Below are 22,170 nucleotides of genomic sequence, written 5' to 3' on the forward strand. Positions count from 1 at the left end.
CGGTTCTGTGTAGGGCACAAACAGTCCAAACAGGGTAACGGGTTTAGATTTTTATCCTTTGATCAAGGACTGCACACTGTTCAGATGTGCACAGGGGCAGGCATCAGGTATAATCAATGTGGTGGCAAACGGGAGGGCTCATGCTGCCGGGCTAAAGAGACAGTGGCCGCTGGGCTCCTGCCAGCCGAGGCCCTGTGGGGTGTATGCTCAGGGATGCCAGATCTCAGATTTCTTTACAACAGCAACTGGAAACTCTTGATTTTTTTATATAACAAACTGTCCAATTTTAAATGTTGGTTTTAATTCATAAGTTTTAGCATATTGTACAGCTAAAGAAAATATATATGTGAGTATATATTTGAAACTTGGCCCTTGGGATGGCAGTTTGCAACCTGTGCTTTAAGTGTCCTGTGATAAGGGGTCATCCAGGCAGTAACTACAGACTGACAGAAGTCAGTTTTGGGGACTTGGGTACTAGAAAGATATATGCCAGAACTGATCTCTGGATTTTGTGGGCTGAGTATTGACTTAATTGGCAGACAGGGGTTACCACTTGCCATCTTTTACTCTGCCCCTTTAGGGCTAGCACAGATCTAGTGGGGTTAGATTTTGGGATTGGGAGTGCCTTCCAAAGCAGGCAGGACTCCCCACAGGCTGCTTTCCCTGTGCCATGTGTCTATGAAAGGGGCTGTGAGAACATTTTCAAAATTAGGAGTGCTTTTAGGATGAGTCCCACAGAGCCTGTGCACTGTAGGAATTGTGATCCTGTTACTACTTGGCTTCACGGTTCTAAACTGAGTTTACTGGGGAAAGGAAAGGGAGAGCCTAAGGAATTCTTGGAGAGGAAGTTACAGTCAGTCATCTAGCTCTCCCTTGGTTTGTTTTTCATGTAGGCCAGATTGCTAGACATATAGAGATGAGTCAGATGCAGCTCTTGCCTGCAGGACACGTTCAGATACTGTGGGGAGGTGAAACTTTAGTGCTCAAGGATGGGTTCACATGGCTTCTTGCCCAGCAAGCTTGGGCTAGGGATCCAAGAAAGAGAGGGAGAATCTAGCGGGTATTCCAGAGTCATCATGAACTTAGAGCTATGTGCAGAATTTGATGGGTGGCTGGGAAGGGAGAAGGCACTCCCAGGTGGACATGTGCATAGTGTGGTGGGGGTTGGGGAAAATGTAAATAAGTAGACCAGCCTACTTATCAGGGACATGATGAGAAATCTAGAGGGTTTTTAGAGCCCAATTTTGGGGCCAGAAGGGGTTAAGTGCTGTTTTACAGAACATAGATATTTGTTAGTTCAGGGGAATATTGTGGTGGGCAGGAGGGGACTAAGGGGATACCAAATGGTGTCTTCTGTGGAGAATGTTACATGAGAGGGGATCAATTATGGAAGAGTCTATCTTCTCCTTACTGGATGAGCATTCCTTGGGAAGAGGTGTTTGGCATTTCTCTATGTTCTGGCTCCCGTCTAGTAACTGGTCCACATTCCTGTAATGACTGAGTGGATAAAGGGCTGTCTTCTGGTGGGGAAGTGGAGAGGGAGAGCAGCTGAGTAGGACCTGGTGGCCTCATGGTAATGGTCCTGTTCCTCTTTGGCAGTCTCATGCCTTCTTCCTGCCAATCCGGGCCTTGTTCTTTCCCTCTGCACAGAAGGGATTTGAATGTCCAGTACAGCCCTCATCTGTGCTGGGAGATGGCAGGGTGGGTGTTGATGGTAAGACAATCGATCCCCCTCATGTTGGCCAGAGGGAGCACCTGACCTGGATACTGTGAAACCTTTTGAGGATAGCTGGCTCCTTGGTGGGACCAGTTGGTTGTGGGGCAGGGCTTTGATCTGAGCCAGCTGCTAGCTTCCAGCCTAGGTTCTGCTCACCTCTGCTAACCTGGGTGCTTTCTATCTCTCCTGGGGGTGGGGGATTGAGGTCAAACCAGGAACCCCTGGGTTATGGCTCAGATTCCATATGGCTCCATCCTCCCACCTTTTCCTAGGTCAGGTTCCTGTACAGAGAGGGAGAAAGGAGAGGTGACTGGTTTCCAGATCTTATAGGCTCTCATAGCCACCATGTTGGAAGGCAGACTTCAAACCCAGCAGAGGAGCAGCTGCAATGGCCGAGAGGTAGTGGGGCCCCTCCCATTCCTAGAACACCCTCTACCCTTCCCTTCTGCCCTTCTCGTGCCCCTCAATCCTGGAGCCTCTCTCCCTCTGCCAAGGACTTTGAGTCCTCTTACCTCTCCCTGTGGCCCTTTTCCAGACCAGCCTGTCGTCCTCAGGCTTTGGGATGAAGTTGGAGGCTGTCACCCCATTCCTGGGGAAGTATCGCCCCTTTGTGGGTCGCTGCTGCCAGACTTGCACCCCCAAGAGCTGGGTGAGTGATGGTAGGGCCAAGGCCACCCTGGAAAGCTTGGTTCTGAGAGCCGCAGCTCTAGGAAGCTGCTTCCTTTGTGTCCTTCCAAGCTTGGTCCTATGCTGCCCCGTGCCTCTGCTTTTGTCTTTCAAGGGAATGGATGCACTGTTATAGGTTGTGTTGTTGGGCTGTGGCTTGCTCTCAGGCCTGGGAGTGTTGGGTGGGGCAAGTACAGAGGAACCTAAGGGGTGATGGGGTGTGCCCAGAGGCTGGGGTCTAACTGTGCCTGCAGGAATCGTGTTGTTCAGTTTTAGGGACACTGCCCACTAAAACTTCTCCAGTACTCAGTACATGCTTGAAGACCTCTTTTTCATCTGTGCCATGTGCTGGTGCTGAGGGGGCCCAGATTTCTGATGGAGAGCCAGGCTAGTTCGCTGCTGTTGAGGAGAGAACTTCTTGGAGACTTAATGTGCCACTCTCAAAGAGGGTGATTCTGCACTTCCGTTTTGAGCATGAACCCCTTTATCTTGAGCCAGCAGAAGGATATGGGGTCAAACATCTTTTGGGAAATGCTGTGCTGTAATCCTTTCTCCTGGAAGACTCAGTAGGCCATTAGGACAGACTAGAGGGGCAGGACAAGGGCTTTTCTTTGCCAGTTTGCAAAGGCCTCCCAGGACATGCTGTCCCTGCCCCCAATCTGGCAGGAGTCCCTCTTCCACAGAAGCATAATGGATCTAGGCTTCGGCAGTGTGATCCTGGTGAAGGAGGAGAATACCAGGTAGTCAGAGCCAGGGGAGGGCAAGGTGGTGGGTAGGGCCCCTTGGGTGAAGGGCAGCTGGGGCCCTGCTTTGTGATGCCATTTTCTTCCTCCCATGGAAAAAGAAGAGCCCCTGTCCTCTGCTCCATACCCAAGCCTATGGGGAGAGGCAAGCGTGGCGTTCCCCTGCAGTTCCTTCTGTGAGCATACATGGATTGCCCACTGTGTCAGGCCCTCGAGCTGTACCCAGCTCAGTGGGGAGAGGGGTGGGAATGGGACACAGACAGGCAGGTGGCTCCTTTTCCTGCTCAGGTGTTCCTGGGACCTGGGTTTGGGTGCCATCCCTTTCTGATCTAATAGCCTGCAGTGGACCCTAGTGGGGGTAGAGCTCTCTGAACGATCTTCCTCCCTGCTCTGGGGGCTGTGCCCAGGTTCCGGGGCTGGCTGGTTCGGAGGCTCTGCTATTTTCTGTGGTCGCTGGAGCAACACATACCCCCCTGCCAGGATGCCCCACAGAAGATTATGGAAAGCACTGGGTGAGGAGACAGGGACTGGGGTCTGGCTGGCACTTCTGGGGTCCTGAAAGGGATGACAAAGGCACTAGGCAGGGGTGGTTGAGAGAGCTGGCTGGGGTGAGGCTTCAGAGCATTAGCTTTATCTGGGACCCTTCCTTAAAGAAGGAGGGTGAAGACCGGAAGCTGTGCCCTGAGAGACCGTAGGCCTGCCCCAGCCCGACACCACTCCTCTCTGCACAGGGTGCAGAAAATTCTCTCAGGGAAGGCCCCAGAGGGTGCTGGAGAAGGCCAGGTGTCTGACCATGTGAAGAAAGAGGTGCAGCGCATCCTGGGCCACATCCAGGCCCCACCCCGCCCCTTCCTGCTCAGGTAACTCTGTGCTGAGGGACACCTGCCCTTGGGCTAGGGCCTCTGCCCTTGTGGAGAAGAAATGTCAGCTGGGCTCAGGGAATAGCTGGACTCTCTTCCTGGGGAGGTGGATGATGTTTACCAAAATGGGCTGCAGCCTGCTCTTACCCCCTGCCTCCCCTCCCCATGTGCCTTCAGCACAACTCTGAGCTCCTGTTAGATGCAGGGCCCCGAGAGGTGGACAGAGATGTACACACCTGCAAGAAGGAAGGAGCATGGGCTGAGACTCAGAATACCTGTAGGGGGAGGAAGAGATTGTAAATGAGGGCCAAAATGGGAAGAAGGAGCCAGCCTTGGGGGTACAGGAATGGGGGCAACAGTCTTACTGGAGGGAATAGCTAGCTGACCTATGGCCCTCGGCAGGAAAGGGCTGGGTTTGCTCAAGTAGTTGATGTGGTTGGAAGCTGGCAAGTGACAGGGAGAGAGCTGCTGGAGGTAAAATTGAGAGTCAGAAGGGCCGAGATCATGCAGGGCCATGCGGGAAGTTTGGACTGGATCTTTAAGTGCCCTGAAAATCAGTTGAAAGGTTCTAAGCAGGGAGTGACAACATGATGAATTAGGGTCAAGAGTAGAGACCAGAAAACCATCTGGAAGGCTGCTCTCTTAGTCCAGGTGAGACATGACAATGGACAGTAGAGGCTGGAAAAAGCAGATTGAGAGATCAAGGTGATACTACCAGGACACCCTGATGGATTGGATGGTGGGGTGAGGTCAAAAGGGAGAAATCACAGGAGAGCCCCCTTGCTAGCCTAGTACCTGGTGGTACATACAGAGAGGGACAGACTTGGGGAGAGGTGAGTTTGCCCCAGAAGGATGTTTTGGATAGAGAGTTTTGGTACCTGACGTTGTGGAAACAGGAGGTAGTTGCATATATGAGTCTAGAGCTCAGAAGAGAGGCTAGGGCCGGGACAGTTTGCACAGCTTTAGCATAGGTTTAAAGCCAAAAGGATGAATGAGTTGCTGAAGAAAGGAAGGTTCAGGGCTGTGTGTGTCAGGCTCAGCTGTCTTGAAAGTGCTGAGAGTTCCACTGAGCAAGGATAGAAAGTAGAGGTTGTTGGTGACCTTGACCATCCCTCTGCTGTGACAATTCCTCAGCTTTGTTGAGACTAGTGGTCCCTTGACCTGCCTACCTTTACACCAGCCATTAGCCCCTCCCATCTTGCCTTCCCTCCTGGCCTAGCTCAGATTCCATGGCTCATCGTAATAATAATGCTCTTGTGAAGGAGTCACTGGGCATGACCCTGGCTACTGCCTTCTCTGTGCACCTGAGCAGCCAAACGGTGCTGGAGAAGCACCCAGTGGTGGACTGGTTTATTTGTAAGTGCAGATAAAGGAAGAAATAGAAGCCATCAGATGGGGACTTGCTGCTTGTCCACCACATGTCCTGCTGCCTGCATCTGCATATTTGTCCTCAGTTAAAGCTGGCCCCCACTTTGGGCCTCTGGACAACCCACCCACCTGCCAGGGACTTTGCCCCTGCAGTTACCCGTTTTTCTTCTTGTCCCACTAATCCTTCCCTTTTATCCCACCTTTCCCAGCAGTTTTCAAAGACCAGGCTGGGTTCTGCCTGGAGAAAGTCTTGGTCTTCTAGTCTCCTTTTGGGTAATCAGCAGATGCTCTGAACTTGACGTGAGGCAGCTGCAGCAGGAGGTCTTGGGAGAGTATGAGTGCCACGCAGGCGTGGGCTCTGGTGTCAGGCCCTCCTCCCAGTCCCAGCACCACCACTTCTTTGTGTTCTCTATTCAGCACTTCTATAGCCTCCCTGAGCTTCACTTTCCTCTTCTATAAAATGAGGACAACAGCGCCCGCCCTAGAGGAGCACTGGGTGCCACTCTGAGGGGTGTGAGGCTGAGCCTCATGGGCTGGTGGGCTGGGCGTCTGCCACACCCGAGGCCAGGTGTTGCTCCCCAGGCTGTTCAGCTGGGTGCTGCTGCGGTTCCTGAACTGCCTCTTCCTGAATGTTCAGCTCCACAAGGGTCAGATGAAGATGGTCCACAAGGCTGCCCAGGAGGTAAGGCTGGCCCTCCTTTGGGATGAGGATGGTGGGAGCAGAGGCTGGGCCAAGCCCTTAAGTCCGGACTAGCCCCATCAGCTGGTGGGAAAAATCCACTGCTCTTTGCCGACCTTCTCTTTATGTCTCACGGTCCTGCTCCCATGGGGCTTCCTCTAACGTCTTTTCATCATGGTCTTAACAACCATTACGTCAATTCTCGTTACCTTAAAAGTTGTCAAAAGGCTCCTCTACTTTTGGGAAATGTGCTCAGAGGAAGAACTCTTCAGCTGAACCTTCCCCTCCTCTCTCCCTCTGGGATTGCCCTACATCTGGAGGTGCTGGGTTTTGGCTTCCTGTGGCTTCAGGGTGGGGCAGGTTGGCACTTTCCTCTGGCTCTCCCCGGAGCAGGGCTTGCCGCTTGTCCTCCTCTCTACTCACAAGTCCCTATTGGACGGGATCCTGCTGCCCTTTGTGCTGCTCTCCCAGGGCCTAGGCGTGCTCCGTGTGGCTTGGGACCCCCACACCTGCTCCCCTGCCCTCAGGTAAAACCTTTGTGCCCGTAGACATACAAGGGAGAAGTCTCAGGCTGGGGCAGGGGTGTGTATGGGGGTGTGCTGGCAGCAGCTCCCCAAAGGCCCTCTTTCTCACCTCTCTGCCATATGCCAGGTGGGGCTGTAGGGCTCAGATGGAGGGTCAGCCACAGGTCCCAGGGCCATGGCTGGCCTTGGGGTGGGGGTGGGCAAGGCACTCAGTAGCCCCCTGCTCAGTCTCATCTCCAGAGCCCCTTCCCTAATCAGGCTCTACCCTGTGCCCCACAGAGCTCTGCTGAGGAACCTTGGGGGGCTTTTCATGCCCCCAGAGGCCAACCTTTCCCTGGACAGCTCTGAGGGGGTCCTTGCAAGGACTGTGGTCCATGCGGTAAGTGCCCCCAGTGGTTATGTATGGGGCCAGGCCACGGGTACAGGGGTCTGTTCTGTTCTGGCCTTGACATTTACCGCTTCTCCCCTCCCATTCCAGGTCATGGAGCAGCTGCTGGTCAGTGGGCAGCCCCTGCTCATCTTCCTGGAGGAGCCCCCTGGAGCCCAGGGTCCACGGCTGTCAGCCCTGGGCCAGGCCTGGCTGGGACTGGTGGTGCAGGCGGTCCAGGGGGGTACTGTCCCAGATGCTATGTTGGTGCCAGTGGCCGTCACCTATGACCTGGTTCCAGATGCACCACATGAAATACACCATGTGAGACCCTCCTGCCCCTTGGGACCCCAGCTGGACACCAGCTCCAAAAAGAAAGCACAATATTAAGTCCTATGGCTGAGTCCCCCTTTAGGGCTGGAGGCGGGGGTGGCACAAAGGAATTCTCCCTACACTTATCCTGTGGCACCTGCCAAGGCCATTACCATCATCATCTCATTTAAGCCTCAAAAGACCCCACTACAGAGGGATTTTTCCTCTTTCATGGATGAGAAAATAAGAGCTTGGAGAGGGCCAGGTCATGCATCAGGATGGGCCTGAAATAAAGTTGAGCAGGCTGGGACCAGAGGAAACCTCTGGAGAGCAGGATGGGACAGCCAGCCCTGAGGCCTGCCTGAGAACAGTGCCCAGGATGAGCTGATGCACTCAGCCTCTCTTTCCTTGCAGGCCTCAGTTCCCCTGGGGCTGTGGACAGGAGCTCTGGCTGTCTTGCGGAGCCTGCGCAACTGTTGGGGCCGCAGTCGCCGGGTCTGTGTCCGGGTGCACCTAGCTCAGCCCTTCTCCCTACAGGTATGGAGCCAGCCAGGCTGGGAGTACATGGGGGTCTGTCTTGGGGCTTCTGGCAGTCTGGTCCTCAAAGCCACTGCAGGGATAGCCTTGCATACCTCTTATGGGTTGTGTGCAAGTTTCCTGGTGGGCCAGAGCAGGCCACCTAAGAGCATTGTCCCGGGCAGGAATACACCATCAACGCCAGGAGCTGCTGGAGCAGCAGGCAGACTCTGGAGCAGCTTCTGCAGCCTGTCGTGCTGGGCCAATGGTAGGGGTAGGGGAGCGTGCGGGTCTCGGGCAAGGCAGGCAGCCCTTCGGCACCAGCTTGTGTAGCTGATGCTTCCGCCCCCATATACTGAAACATAACAGCAGCCTTCCCTCACCGAATATCCTCGGGTCATCTAGAGCAGTACCAGGCACTCACCTGGCCAACAGTCTGAGTGTGGGGTATGGCACACAGGCCTGGAAGGGAGTCATCCCCTCCTCTGGGGCTGGGATTGGGGAAATACCCTCACCTTTGAGAAAGCCCTGGGCTTTTAGGTTTGTATTTTTAGGTTTGGTCTGTTCATCCTGAGATCTGTGTCTCTATCCTAGTACTGCTGTTCCAGACACTGAGAAGGAGCAGGAATGGACCCCTATAACTGGGCCCCTCCTGGCCCTCAGGGCAGAGGACCAGTTCCTAGTCAGGAGACTGAGCTGTCACGTCCTGAATGGTGAGGGGGAACTAGATCTGGGCCTTTTTGAGGGTGAGTCCCTGAATGTGCCTTCTCTCTTTGGGCCAGCCAGTCATTAGGGCCCTCCCTTCCAAGTGGGTATATAACCTGAGCCACCCTCTCTCTGTGGCACACTTGGGACATCTGAAGAAGTACGGAACTCTGAGGCGCGGGGCAGCCAGGGAGGGCATGAGGGAGCAGCTAAGTGAGTACACTCTGAGCCCAGGCCACACCCAGCCCCACCTCAGGCTCATTGTGGCACCTCCCTGAGCCCAGTCTCCTTACCTGTGAGGATGTTAACTGAATGGGTAGTGCACGCCAGGGACTTAACACAGTGCCTGCACAGAGAGGGCTTCCAGGATTCTCTCAGTATCTTCCCCAGTGCCCCTTTTGTGCTGGAGGCTGTGGTTGGTGGGTGGGCCCTACAAGATCCAGGGAACGTCCCTGAGCTCGTGGCCTGGCTCTCTGCATATACATGATAAATTCTACTTCTCTGGAGCTGCTTTCCCCCTCCCTGGGGTGGAGTTGAGGCTGTGTGGCTGGGAGGACTTGCCAGATGATGGAAGGACCTGGTGGCCTCCACCCCTGACCAGCACCCCCCACTCCCACCCCAGCCAGCGTGGCAAGCTCAGCGGTGATGAGCACGGCCATTATGGCAGCACTGCTGCTGTTCAAGCACCAGAAGGTAGGATGCAGTGTGGTGGGGACCTGGGTGAGGGGTTACCGCCCTCCTGCTCAGCCCTGCTCTGCCCACCCAGGGCGTGTTCCTGTCGAAGCTCCTGGGCGAGTTCTCCTGGCTGACAGAGGAGACTCTGCTGCGTGGCTTTGACGTAGGCTTCTCAGGACAGCTGCGGTGTCTGGTGCAGCATACGCTGACCCTGCTGCGGGCACATGTGGCCTTGCTGCGTGTCCACCAGAGGGACTTGCTGGTGGTGCCACGGCCTGGCCCAGGCCTCACACACCTGGCACGCCTGAGTGCTGAGCTGCTGCCTGCCTTCCTAAGTGAGGCTGTGGGCGGTGAGTCCTGAGGGCTCAGGGCGGGTGGGATGTGTGTGCAGGGGTGAGGGGAATGGCTCCTTCTAATGCTCGGCCCCCACCAACCCCAGCCTGTGCTGTGAGGGGGCTGCTTGCAGGCAGAGTGCCGCCGGAGGGGCCCTGGGAGCTGCAAGGCGTAGAGCTGCTGAGCCAGAATGAGCTGTACCGCCAGATCCTGCTGCTGCTGCATTTGCTGCCACAGGACCTGCTGCTGCTGCAGGTCAGGCCTCCCCCCACAGCCAGTCTGGTCCTGGGCCTTCCCCTCAGGGTGGCAGGTGGCCCATTCCTGCCTGAGTCCTACCCCTAAGACCTCTGGCCTTGCCCTGCCTCTGGCGAGGCCGTCACCGATGTGCCTGGCTCTCCTGAGGCCACACTGGTGCCTCTTTCTCCCCAGCCCTGTCAGTCTTCCTACTGCTACTGTCAGGAAGTGCTGGACCGTCTCATCCAGTGCGGGCTCCTGGTTGCTGAGGAGGTAGGCAGGGCTCTTGGAGACAAAGCCCCTGGGTAGGGCCTGACCTCCTCCAGCCTCCTACCCTGAGTGCCAGCTGCTCCAGGCTCCTCTGCCCTGTGTATGCTATGGGGATGGGCAGCCCCCTGGCCTGGTGGCAGGGAAGCCTGAGTTGAAGCTGTATGCCTCAGGATGTGACCACATCTGCCCTAGGCCCATACACATCGCCCTAGACAGGATTGGATATGTGCCTGTGAGGTTCTCTGCACAATCCCTACCCCACATTTCTTGATCTTGAGGGTTGGTGCTCACCTCTTCTCACCCTGCAAGTCAGCCCAGCAGGTGCTATGGTCTGGCGTGGCTCTGGGCATCCTCTTGGCCTCCCTAGGTCTGCTCTTACTGGTTTTGCCTCCATGTACCTGGTCTGGGCTGTATGGTTGATCCCTGGCCAGCCTGTCAGGGACCAATGGCTCCTACGGCCCCCAGACCCCCAGCTCCCGGACAGCCTGTGACACAGGGCGACAGCATTTGAGTGCAAAGCTGCTGTGGAAACCAAGTGGGGACTTTACTGATAGTGACAGCGATGACTTCGAGGCGGCTGAGGGCCGGTACTTCAGGGTGTGTTGGGAGAAGCTACCCCAGGAGGGAGGGGGGAGGGAGGGCGTCGGGGAGCTGCCCTCACCCTGGCCTGTCTTCTCCAGATCAGCCAACAGTCACGCTGCCCGGACTTCTTCCTCTTCCTCTGCCGCCTGCTTGGCCCACTGCTCAAGGCCTTTGCACAGGCTGCCTCCTTCCTCCACCAGGGCCAGCTGCCTGATACCGGTGAGGCTCTCACCTCCCTTGCAGTCCTCAGGTCAGGCTCTGCCTGAGCAGGGCCCTGGGTCTAGGTCTTCTCTCTCCCACAGAGTCAGGCTACACAGAACAGCTGTTCCAGTTCTTGCAGGCCACTGCCCAGGAAGAAGGGACCTTTGGTGAGTCCCAAGCAGCCATCCTAGGCTCCTGGAGATGGGCGGGTTTTGCTGGTGGCTGCTGCCCCCTGCTGGGCACTGACAGCCCAACTCCAGGAAGGAAGCCTGCAGAGCAGAGGGTCTTTCAGTCCAGTCTGAGCCTATCCCTGGGTTCCTTCTCTAAATAAGAGGAGGGGAGAAGCCCCTGCCCCATGGCTCCCTGCCCTCCCTCCCTAGAGCCTTCACTTCTCTCTTCCCTCCAGAGTGTGCGGACCCAAACCTCGCCATCAGTGCTGTCTGGACCTTCAGAGACCTAGGGGTGAGGAGAGCCACTGTCACCATCCTCCTTCCCATGCCCACCCCCTGATAGAGTTGCCCAGGGGAACCCAGCTGTGTCCCCACCACCCCACAGGGCTGGCCATGATGATATGTCACTAAGACCCTAGGATCTGCCTGGTGTCCACCAGGTGTGGTGACAGTGGGTTGGAGAAGGCTGGATGGTTTTCCTGCCCCTCTTGGTCTCCCAAATCACAGGCTTATCCTTCTCCCAGGTGGGGGTTACCAGGGGTGGTTTGAGATGAGGTGGCATTTGCACTCAAACACTGAGACCTAAGGGGCCAGAGGTCTCAAGGCAGGTTTCGAGGGGAAAGGCTTGGCCCTGGGCCCTGGGCCCAGTACCTGTGATGAGGGCACCCATGGTCCATCTCCATGGCCCAGGTTCTGCAGCAGATACCCAGCCCTACAGGTCCCAGGCTCCACCTGTCCCCTACTTTTGCTGTCCGGGACAATCAGGACAAGCTGGAACAGTTCATCCGGCAGTTCATTTGTAACTAGAACTGTAGGGTGGAGCCTGTGCTGAGACTCTTTAGCCCCAGACCACAGCTGTGTCCTACAGCCCGAAGATGGAGAGGAAACTGTAAACCCTTAGCTGGACTATAAAATCTTTGAGGTTTGATTGTGCCTTGCTGTCTCTCCCTTTCTTCATTCTTTGGGGTGATAAACAAGGGACTGGATGAGTCCTTTTTCCAAGCCCAGCAGTGTCTTTCTGGTGTCTGTGTCTGTCTGTTCTCTCCTTTTCCAGCGCCATGAAAATGCCCCATCTCATCCCATGAAACCAACCCTAAAAGATGACAAACAGTAGCATCAATCAAGCTGCTGCTCTAGCTTGACAAATTTATTGAGAACTCTTTCCCCTTTCTACCTAGAAGAGGAGCCTTGACGGGGCTGGCACCTGCCCGCGCCTGGCATTGGGCCTTTCCCTGTGCTGGGCTGAGTGGGAGTGCATGCCCCCATCTTGTCCTAAGTCCAGGGCCTGTGCAGGAGCCATCACACCACCTTGTTGACAATGACGCCTAGTTCTTCGATCTCACACTGGACTTCATCTCCCTTCTGCAACAGAGCAGGCCGTGAGGGTTTCAGCCCTATAGTCTGACACACGTACACACACATAGGCTGGACTTCCTCAAGTCTGCAAGGCCTTCTGGGTCCCTGCTCCCTTTCCTTTTAGCTAACCTACCTTGAGAAAGACAGGGGGTTTCCTGAATACACCAACACCTGGGGGGGTCCCAGTCAGGATGATGTCCCCTGGGTAAAAAGTGACAAACCTGGGGCAAAGCAAAAGAACCTGGTGAGACTAGGGGCTGAAGTAGCCACAGCCAGGGGTGGAGGCCTTGGCTCAGCCTCCAGGTGTGTGGGCAGGCGGGAAGGGGCTGGCCAAGGCAGGCTGCATCCCACTTACTGGGAGACCCAGGCTATCAGCGCTTCTGTCTTAAACACCATCTGGTTGGTGTTGCTGCTCTGGACCACCTCCCCATTCACTCGGCAGCAAATCTTTAAGTTGTGTGGATCTGAAATGCAAAACAACACCTTCAGGTTATCCCTTTTTCCCCCTCAAACCGTTCCCCATATTTACAAAAATAAAACTGTAGGAAGGCTTTGTGATTTGCTAGGTAAAAGGGCTTTGTTTGTGCCCATGTTGACGCAGCACTGTATCTTAGAACTTTCTGTATAGACATTGGCCTTCTTGGGCCTCCCTGCATCCCTAGCACAGCACCAGGCAGTAGTCACTTGGATGAGTTAAGGAGGGGATGTCCCAGACTCTGAAAGGGGAAAGAAAAATGCCTAGGGTTTTTAATCTTAAAAAAAAAAAACAAAAAACAAAAAAACCCCAAAACACAAGATGTCTGTCCACAGCAGAGGCTGCACCTGTAGATTTAAAAAAAAAAAAAAAAAAAAAATGACCCAGCATCTACAGAGCAACAGGGTGACAGAACAAGCCATGTCCATAAGTGTCCTGGCTAACCAGCATTTTTAACGTTTTTAGTGGCAGTCTTTGTGTTCTACACCCCCTTTAGGTAAAGCAGCTGAAATACAATTTAACTTCACTGAGGACTCTGCTGCGAGGCCCTGGGGCCCTCGGTGTGGCTCACCCATTGAACATCTCCCCCGTGGCTGTGACTGGCTGTGCTCTGCCCTCTTAGCCTCTGCCTCCCTTGTGACTTTCACTGTGTCTTTGCTGATCGTAGTTGGTGCTGTTCTGTTTACACAGTGGCTAGGCGAGGTCTCATTGGTGCGCTCTCATCTTCCTTACTGTGGAACATGCCCAGGTCTGTGACAGCCATTCCCCAAGATGCTCAGGGCCAGCTTTGCTTCCCTCCAACTTAAAGACTTTCCACATGGTGGCAGCTAGAAGCCTGACACACCTATCAGCTGAGTGATGTTCTGATTCACTTCATGCATGGAGTTTCACATCCTCTGCGATTGTGCTCCCTCTAGGGGGCGCAGGGAGGGAGCCCTGGGGAGCTAATGGCTGAGGCTTAGAGACTTGCCCTTTATGGAGTCAGCAGCAAAAGGGCAGCCAGGGAGGGTGGGCCCCGCGTGTAGCTGCACTTGCACTCCTCCTGGGAGTGCTGCTTATCTGTGCAAGGGCAGGTGTAGGTGGCAAAGACCAGGGACCTACCTGCTACACTGTCTTTGGTCACCAAGGCAGGGCCCAGGGGGCAGAAGGTGTCGAAGGTTTTTCCCAGCAGCCACTGCTTCCCATTGCGTCTCATTTGCCAGTCACGAGCACTCACGTCATGAGCCACAGTGAAGCCGGCCACATGAGCCATGGCATCTGTGGCCTATGAGGGCAGGGGATTTGGCCATATAGGAAATTAGATCACAGGTGACACTAACCCCTATGACAAAGGATCTCAAAGCCTTTATCCCATGTTAGTAGCCAGAGCTAGCCAAAGGTGGTGGGCAAGGGGCAAGGCAGTGTCAGGGAGCAGGTAGGCAGACCATTTCCCAGTACCAGGGACAGCTGGCAGCCCAGTGCTAGTGACCAGGTCAGCACTAGGAGAGGCAGGAAGTGGGGCCTCTGCTCCACTCTGGCCTGGGAGCCCACCCCTTCCACGTTACCTTGATGTGCTTGCCCTTCTTCCCAATGACCACGGCCAGCTCCACCTCCCAGTCCACCTCCTGCAAGGTGGGAGAGGAACAGTGAGCGGCAGTGGCTCTGGGCTGAGAGGCTGCACACCATGCCTCAGGGCCTGGGCCTCTGACAGCAGGGCTCGGCTGCCAGCATGCATTTGCAGTCACCATGAACCAGAGCAATGTGAATGACGGGAGGCCCAACTTGCAGGCCTGTACATTTTGGGCAGTGGGAGGTGGCATCTCTGGGTACAGGCACAGTTCCCACAGTGTGACTGTAGAAAAGCAACACCTGTCTAGGGGATTGAGTTTAAAAGCCACTCTGGATACTTGCAACAAAGGATGAATACTGAGTAATGATAACACCTAGCAATATGTAACCCTACTTTGTGCCAGGGACTATTCTAAGTGCTTTAATGTATTAACTCACTTAAATGATAAGAAAAAGATCAACATCCCAAAATAAATGTGGGCAAAGGGCTTGAATAAGCAATTCACAAAATGGAGGAAATACACATGGCCACAAAAATATGAAAAAATGCTCAGCCTCTCCCATAATCAGCAAAGTGCAACTGCAAAATAGAATTTAGCCTTTCAAACTGGTTGCTCTTTCTAATGGTAATAACCAGAGTCGGTATAAGTACGCCTGACATCCAGATGTTGGTCTCTAATACTATTCCCCACTAAAAAGAACTGGGTTCCCTGGGGAAATGGCTCATTCCAGGTCCAAGACAGACAGTGCAAGATGAGCCTGGAATGTCTTAGCCAGAAAACAAGGACGTGCTCAAAGTGACAGGGATGGGAACCAACTCGAAGGCCCTTCACTGGCCAAACTGAGGTCAAATGAGTATCAAAAAGAATGTAAATGATGGATTACAACCAACTGAATAAAAATAGAATTTAGGAATTCACAGAGATACTAATGGCACAGGAGTAAAAATGGGAGGGAGGAAGCTCTTCATAGAAATATGCCAGCTAACAAAAATAGAAAGCACTATAGAAAAGTCATCTTTCTTGAACCCCCAGTGCGATAATGGGATTCAGGTAAGGATGGCCACAGGATCCCTGCGTGAGGAGCTGTAGGGCAATAAGATGGTCGAATGGTCTCAGACTACCACCCATGGATTGCTAATTAATAACAACAATGGAAATACATCTTCACAACGGCGAGATCTAGTGAACATCAAGTAAACCAAGTGGCCAAACTCTGGGACCGCCTGATACGAGCCTCCCAGTGGGATGCAGTGGGAAGTGCACATCTTCTGTGGAGCTCTCTGGACAAAAATGCTTCAGTATTAATCTAATCATGAAGAAACAGCCAGCTAAATCCATAGTATAGAACATGCTATAAGAAAATTTGACTGGATTCTTTAAGAAAAGGGCAGGGGATTTGTTTGAGATCAGGGGTTGGCAAACCTGTTTTTATTAAAGTTTTACTGGTACCCTGCCATGTTTATTCATTTATATATCATCCCTGGCAGCTTTCACACTACAACAGCAGAGCTGAATTGTTGCAAAAGAGACCATATGGCACTCACAGCCTAATATTTACTAACTGGCTCTTTAAGAAAAAGTCTGTGGACCTCTGTTCTAGATTAAAACCACTGAAGAGACATAACTGAATATAATATAATATAACATAATATGTGGCTTTGATTGATCCTAGATCAACAAAAAAGTAACCAAATTTAAAAAGTCATCTTTGGGCTAATTGGCAGTATTCCCAATTGGGAATTGGGACAGTTGGACTATACATTAGATACTAATTTTCTTAGTTGTGATAATGGTATTATTGTCATGCAGGCCATTGTCCTTATTCTTAGGAGATGCATATTAAGTTTTATGAGTGAAGTGTCTTAATGTCTGCAACTTACTTTCAAAGGTTCTCTCCTCACCTCCGACCAGAAGCATAAGTGTACATGTGGAAAGAGAGGGGAAGGGTGGGTGCCATGGCTCACGCCTGTAATCCCAACACTTTGGGAAGCTGAGGCAGAGGCGTTGCTTGAGGCTAGGAGTTCAGCCTGGGTGACAGAATGAGACCCTGTCTCTTAAAAAAAAAACAGCAAAAAAAAAAAAAAAAAAAAGCAAGAAAGGCAGGGCTGGGGTGAGGAGAAGGAGAGAAAGCAAATATGGCAAAATGTTAACAGTGAAATCAAGTGAAGAGTGTGAGTGTTCATTGTAGTATTTTTTCAATTTTCCTATAATTTACAAGGCATTTCTACAATAACAATTTGAGAGAAAAACTAACCAGTGTTAGTAAGGGGACATATGCTGCTGGTAGAGGTGTAAATTGCTTTCACAATTTTTTTGAAGGTCAATTTGGCAGAATTTTTCAAAAGTTTTGAAATACTGCCTGTACTTTAATACATCATTCAAATTCTAAGAGTTTATTCAAAGGAAATAATCATGTATTAAGGATGTGTAAAGTCTTCTCTATATAAGGATGTTCACTGCAACATTTATTTATAGAAGCCAAAAACTGAAAACAAGTATCCAGAAATAAAAGGCTAGTGAATAAACTATAGTCACTGGTACAACAGAAAACTACACGGTAACCCTAGAATATTTAATGGTATGAAAAATAATGGAGTCTTAAGTAAAAGGTAAATATATGCGCAGTGTAAATATATGCAGGAACAGAAAAATACTGGGAGAATATATAGCAAAACATTAATATTATAAGCCCTGGGCAGTGGGAATATGGGTGACTTTTAATTTTTTTATGTTTATCTTTATTTTATTACTTTTCTACAATGAAGGTGTATTACATTTGTAATCAGGAAAAGATGTAAATTTCTTTTTCTCCAAGGCCTATGTTATTACTGTACATATAATCCCCTGCAGCTCCTATTTAATGAACTATTGAGTAAGAGGTGGCTCCTGTAGGCTGAATGCTGAGCTCGGAGCACCCTTGTGATGGGCCCCAGTGGGGAGGGCAGAGGGGAGGCACCGACCTGGCTCTCGGGTGGGAGGACAACCTCATCGTAAGGCCCCACGATGGAGCTGGCAAACTTGCTGAAGATGATGGGCTCCTTGGGCACAGGCACGTTCTGTTCTTTGCAGTGGTCCACATAATTCATGCCCACACACACCACCTTGTCTGGCCGCGTGACTGGGGCCAGGAAGGTCACCTCTGACCGTGGTAGGACTGGCAACTGGGCAGCCAGGGCTCTATAGAGACCAGAGCAGGAGAGAGGGGCCGGCTGGGAGCAGGTTGGCAATCCTGTGGCAGGCTGGGGAGATCCTGCAGCAGCTGCAAGTTTTGCTTTTCTAAAATATATTTTCTAGATTATCAACCACCTGAGTCAGTGTGAAAACAAGCCCAGCTATTGTCCTTTGATATCAGAGCACTGCTTCTTATTTATCCAGTGATTTCCTTTCAGCCTTAGGTAATTCATGTCCATGTAAGAGAATTCAAAAGATACAAATGGGAATAAATGGAAAGGTCTCTCTCACCCCTTCTGGTCACCCCATTTCCCTAGATCTACACAACTATTCTATAGATACTTGTCTCCTTGTACTCTTTTGTATGTAATGATAACACATTGCATACACCTTTTTTTCTTAATATATTTTAGAGATCTCTCCATAACAATGTATAACAATGCATAGATAGCTTCCCCTTTTTTCTTACGGCTGCGTATTACTGCACTATAGAGATATACCTAATTCTCTAATGAGGGACATGAAAGTTGTTTCTAATCTTTCAACAATACGCCAGTATGGGGACATATTGTCAATGACACTGTGAGTTGTGAAACATTTGTATTTTTGCCAGTTTAATAGGTGAAAATGACATCTTAAAGTGGTCTTAATTTATTGTTCATCATCCCCTTAGACTAGATTCCACAGGGCTCTCAACTTCAGGGACACCCCCACTTAATCTAGCTCAAACCCAGGAACCAAATCTTAGAGAAAATCTCTTTGCAGTCCTTTCTGCTCTGAGGAGCTGGAAATCTAAATCCCTCCCTCAGCTTCCCAAGATGCCTTTTAGGACGCTGGTCCCAGACTCTTCAGGCAGGCAGGGACTTAATCCCCAGGGAAGGCAGTATGATGAAGTAGAGTGAGTCCTGGCTCCAGAACCAAATGTGTGGCCTTGGGATAGTTAATCACCCTCCCTAGGCCTCAGTTTTTCCTTCTGTAAATTGAGGATGTTGGTATATAAGATTTCTAAGCCTCTTCACTTACAGAACAGGTGAGAGAGGAAAGAGGGGTTACCTTGTTCCCTTGCAAGAGAGCTACCTGTTGGTGCTGTTTCCTGGGACAGGGATGGGGGTGGGAGGAGGGAGAGGGCGACCAAGGCAGCTGCTGCAGGATGATGCTGCCCGCTGATTTACCTTCTTGCCACTGAGAGCGAGGCCTCTCCCTGCTCCAAGAACTGCGTCATTGTCTTGGGGAGCGTGGGGTCAAAGGCATTGAGGTCGATGACCCCCCCACCATTCCCCGACTCCAGGCCCAGGTGAGGCCCCACCAGGTGGGGTGCCTGAAACTGCACCAGTCTCATGTCTCTGGAGGGTTGAAAGGGCCACTTCTGAGCCTGCAGAAGAGCTGTGAGTAGCCGCCTTCTACCAGAGACCAGCATCAGAGCCTACAGAGAAAAAAGCAGGACCCAGGGGCAGAGAATCCCAGAACCATCATCAGGATCTCTGAAATTCCTCAAGCTGTAGCCCAAGTCCCTTTGCCCCATCAGCCTTTCCTGGCACACCACATGGGCAGTGGTCCATGTTTATAAGTTATCTTACCCTGCTATACTTCTTAAGGTGAAATATTTATAGAGAAACAACTACTTCATGCCAAGCACTAAGCTAGTCCCAGGGATTCCAGTGTTCCTTCAACTCTGGAGGAAGTGTTATACTTCAACACAGTGTTAACTTTCAGAAAAAAATTTCTGAAAGTTTACACTGCTTGCCACCACCGTGGGCATTGGGCAACAGTGTAGGTAAGACAAACTCAGCCCTGCTGTCTGCTTGCAGGGGAGACAGATATTAATAACTGATGTAAGATTCAGCTCTTGGGACTAGTGCTGTGACAATGATCAGGGCCCTGCCCTTGTCTAGTTCCTTGAGGAAGTGATGTGAACTACGCAGGGCTAGGAATTAGCTAAGAGTGGCAGGCAAACATGGGCAAGTGACCACTGGTGAAACTGGCTTCACGGCTCCCATAAGCAATTTTCAAAATGCTAATTAGATCTGTTACTCTCCTACTTTTAAAATGCTTTCCACTGATCACATGATCAAGCCAGAACCTCTACCAGGTTGTCCCAGCCTTCTAGGAGCAGCCCCTCACCCGCCCCTCCAGACAGTAATTATTTAATTTCACCCCCTAGAGCACAGGCTGTCTGAGGGAAGAGGCTGCAGACAAACAGTGGGGTCTAGGCCTGACAGGCATCACTTGGCTGTCTCCAGCCTGGGTCCAGGGGCCATGTCTCTCTCTTTCACTACCCAGCACTGTGCCTAGTGCGCAGAAGGCTCTCAGTGACTCTTTGTTGAAATGAACAAATGACAGAAGCAGAGGCTTGACTTTTCACTACTTGGGAAAGCGTAATGATTGCCAACCTCAGGAGACGTGGCAGAAACTATTATATCAACAGGGCTCAGGTCCTGTTTTGAGTCCAAGGCTCCACTTAAAGACAAACCCCATTCTCTTGTTTTGTTCTTAATCTAAGTCTGGCCTCCATTCCTTACCACACAGTCCCTCCCCTGCATGGCTCCATGTTTTAAAAATAGCCTTTTATGCTCAGAAATGTGGAGATAGCTCTCTGAGCCCCAGACTCTGGGTCCTCACCTGGATGATTCAATCTGCCTTGTTTGGTTAAAGATTCATCAGACTTAGGTCACCACTGTCCTGGCCCACAAGTTTGACCAGAAAACTGGGGGCTTGAGTCCTCTGTCCTTTTGTCTTACACATGCACCTCCACCACCAAGAGCACTTTAGCCCAGAAGGTTCTGTTGATAAGCAGGAGCCTCCAACAGGAGATCCTCCAGAGGTCCCGTCAGCCATGCCTGGGAAAACTGTGGGCGCCCTCTAGCTGCTGCCTCAGGGATAAGGCTGGTCACCCGTTCTCCAAAATAAGCCCAGGCCCCACTCACTGTGCTCTTCCCATGTAACAGGCACATGCGGATTCATTCCACCCTTACGGCAATCCCCTCAGGTGGAGTGCCCCCATCTTACAAAAGGGGACGTTGAGACTTAAAGAGGTGAAGTCGCGTGCCAAGGTACCAATCAGAAAGTGGCCCTGGCACCTCTGCAGTAACCACTAGACCACACAGCCCGAGCTCAAGCCAACTCTGCAAGAGTCCTTATGCGAAGAGGCAGTGGCATGAGGTGGAAACAGCACAAGTGTCGCAGCCTGAGACGGAGTTCGAACGTGGGTTCCCACCCTACCGTCCACTCGTCTGGAACCTAAGCCAGTCCCTCAGTTTCCCTATGTGCCCGCTCTGTCCCCTGCAATCGGTGGGCACTCACTAGGGTCCGCCCCGTCCGTGTGGTTGGAAGCAGCCAGGGACCCTCCCAGCCTGACCGAGACCCAACCTACCTGGCGGCGGCTGGTCCTGCCGGGCGCGCTGCACTATAGGGATAGGGCTCGCGGGGCTGGAGGCCAAAGCCGGCGGCGCCTGGGCACCGGCACCAGTGACCTCGGGCGCCGCTGACCGCGGCCAGCCCAGGGCACTACAGCGGCAGCGAAGCCGCGCGGCTCCTCGGCGAGGACGCGAGGAGGAAGGAGCAGGCGCGCCCTGGTGGCGTCACGGAACAGCGGCCAATACGAGGGCGCCTCGTTATGAACACGACGCCGAATCCGGAGCGCGGGCCCAGCGCGGGATGGTAGGTCGTCTCTGGGACGTTCCCGCTGGCCTCTGGGCATTGCCGAGGCGCTCGGACAGTCACTCTGGGGGCGACCCTCGGCTTGCAGGAACCCGAGAGTGAGCGCTGCCTGAAATTTTGCCCCTAGACACTTCGCTGGCCTCAGCCCAGTCTGGGCCCAGTTTCTGGGCCGGGCACTGTTCTGGTGGTTGGGCAAAAGTGGTGGAGACCAAGTCATAGCGTGCTGGTGACAAAGACAAATATTTTTGTCTTCTGATTCTAGTACGTCATTGAGGAGGGGAGGGATGATTGATTGCCTCTATTTTACTGATGGAGAACCTGAGGCCAGACATGTTTTGCCCAAGATGACACATTCAGTGAGTAGTGGAGCCGGGATTCTTGACCCCCAAGTCTAGCTTTTCCCACGCACTCTCAGCAACCCTGTCTTCACATACACTGTGTTGGCGCAGGGTGGGGTAATGGGGAAATGAGGCATAACCTCCAGCAGAGAGCAGGCATTCCAGTGGAGAAGCAGTTTAATTAGACGGTTAGAACCCAGTTCTCCAGGCCTCTGGCATATGAAGACATATGAGGGGTTCAAGGCAAGAGGTCCCCAAATTAATCAAGGACCAAATCATCAAGGGCTTTACTTGTCATCAAGGGATTTATGAAGGAGTTTGGACCTTATCTAAATATGCAGGAGACCATTGGAAGGTCCTTGCGGGGGGTGCCATGGCCAGACTTGCAGAAGTTTTTCTCTGGCCACTCCTCCAACAATAGGTGTCTGGGTAAGAATGGTGCAGGTGAGAGCAATGGTGGTTTGGTGTGTGGAGATGATGAGTGTCCAGAGATGTTCAGGAGGTAGAACTGACCTTGAGGTGACAGGCTAAAGATGCCAGGGCCTAGATCCCCGATGATTGTTGAGTTGCCAAACCAACTCTAAGTGATGGTCTTTTGGTCTTTTATGCAAAAGAGAGAGAAAAACCTATTTTTTAAGACACTGTTATTTTGGATCCCTGTTACTTGTAGCCAAACATAGTCTGAACTGATAAGTTTTCTG

General features: G+C 52.3%; 2 protein-coding genes across 3 annotated transcripts; one reads left to right on the top strand and one right to left on the bottom strand.

The window, feature by feature from the left end:
• Positions 1-2,053: 2,053 nt before the first annotated feature.
• On the top strand, positions 2,054-11,990 carry GPAT2 (glycerol-3-phosphate acyltransferase 2, mitochondrial). 2 transcript variants are annotated; one of them, XM_012641983.1, is made up of 21 exons: positions 2,063-2,116; positions 2,253-2,366; positions 3,050-3,123; positions 3,534-3,638; positions 3,858-3,986; positions 5,937-6,036; positions 6,427-6,560; positions 6,837-6,936; positions 7,036-7,248; positions 7,651-7,773; positions 7,938-8,020; positions 8,347-8,465; positions 9,080-9,150; positions 9,242-9,482; positions 9,572-9,720; positions 9,895-9,972; positions 10,435-10,566; positions 10,650-10,770; positions 10,854-10,919; positions 11,159-11,214; positions 11,613-11,729. In XM_012641983.1, the coding sequence occupies exons 1-21, from the start codon at positions 2,063-2,065 to the stop codon at positions 11,727-11,729; spliced, it is 2,379 nt and encodes a 792-aa protein (XP_012497437.1). The 2 variants fall into 2 exon arrangements, with proteins under 2 accessions (XP_012497438.1, XP_012497437.1); XM_012641984.1 differs by lacking the exon at positions 7,036-7,248 and having other exon boundaries at positions 2,054-2,116; positions 11,613-11,990.
• A 58-nt stretch (positions 11,991-12,048) lies between these two features.
• FAHD2A (fumarylacetoacetate hydrolase domain containing 2A) lies at positions 12,049-21,017 on the bottom strand. Its single transcript, XM_012641985.1, has 8 exons — positions 20,845-21,017; positions 18,647-18,897; positions 17,264-17,480; positions 14,298-14,357; positions 13,855-14,017; positions 12,634-12,742; positions 12,412-12,499; positions 12,049-12,284 (listed from the first exon to the last, which is right to left on the bottom strand). The coding sequence occupies exons 2-8, from the start codon at positions 18,889-18,891 to the stop codon at positions 12,222-12,224; spliced, it is 945 nt and encodes a 314-aa protein (XP_012497439.1). The 5' UTR covers positions 18,892-18,897; positions 20,845-21,017; the 3' UTR covers positions 12,049-12,221.
• Between the last annotated feature and the right edge of the window lie 1,153 nt (positions 21,018-22,170).

The sequence above is a fragment of the Propithecus coquereli genome, unplaced genomic scaffold (assembly GCF_000956105.1).
Source record: "Propithecus coquereli isolate 6110/MARCELLA unplaced genomic scaffold, Pcoq_1.0 Scaffold171, whole genome shotgun sequence".
NCBI classification, from domain to species: domain Eukaryota; kingdom Metazoa; phylum Chordata; class Mammalia; order Primates; family Indriidae; genus Propithecus; species Propithecus coquereli.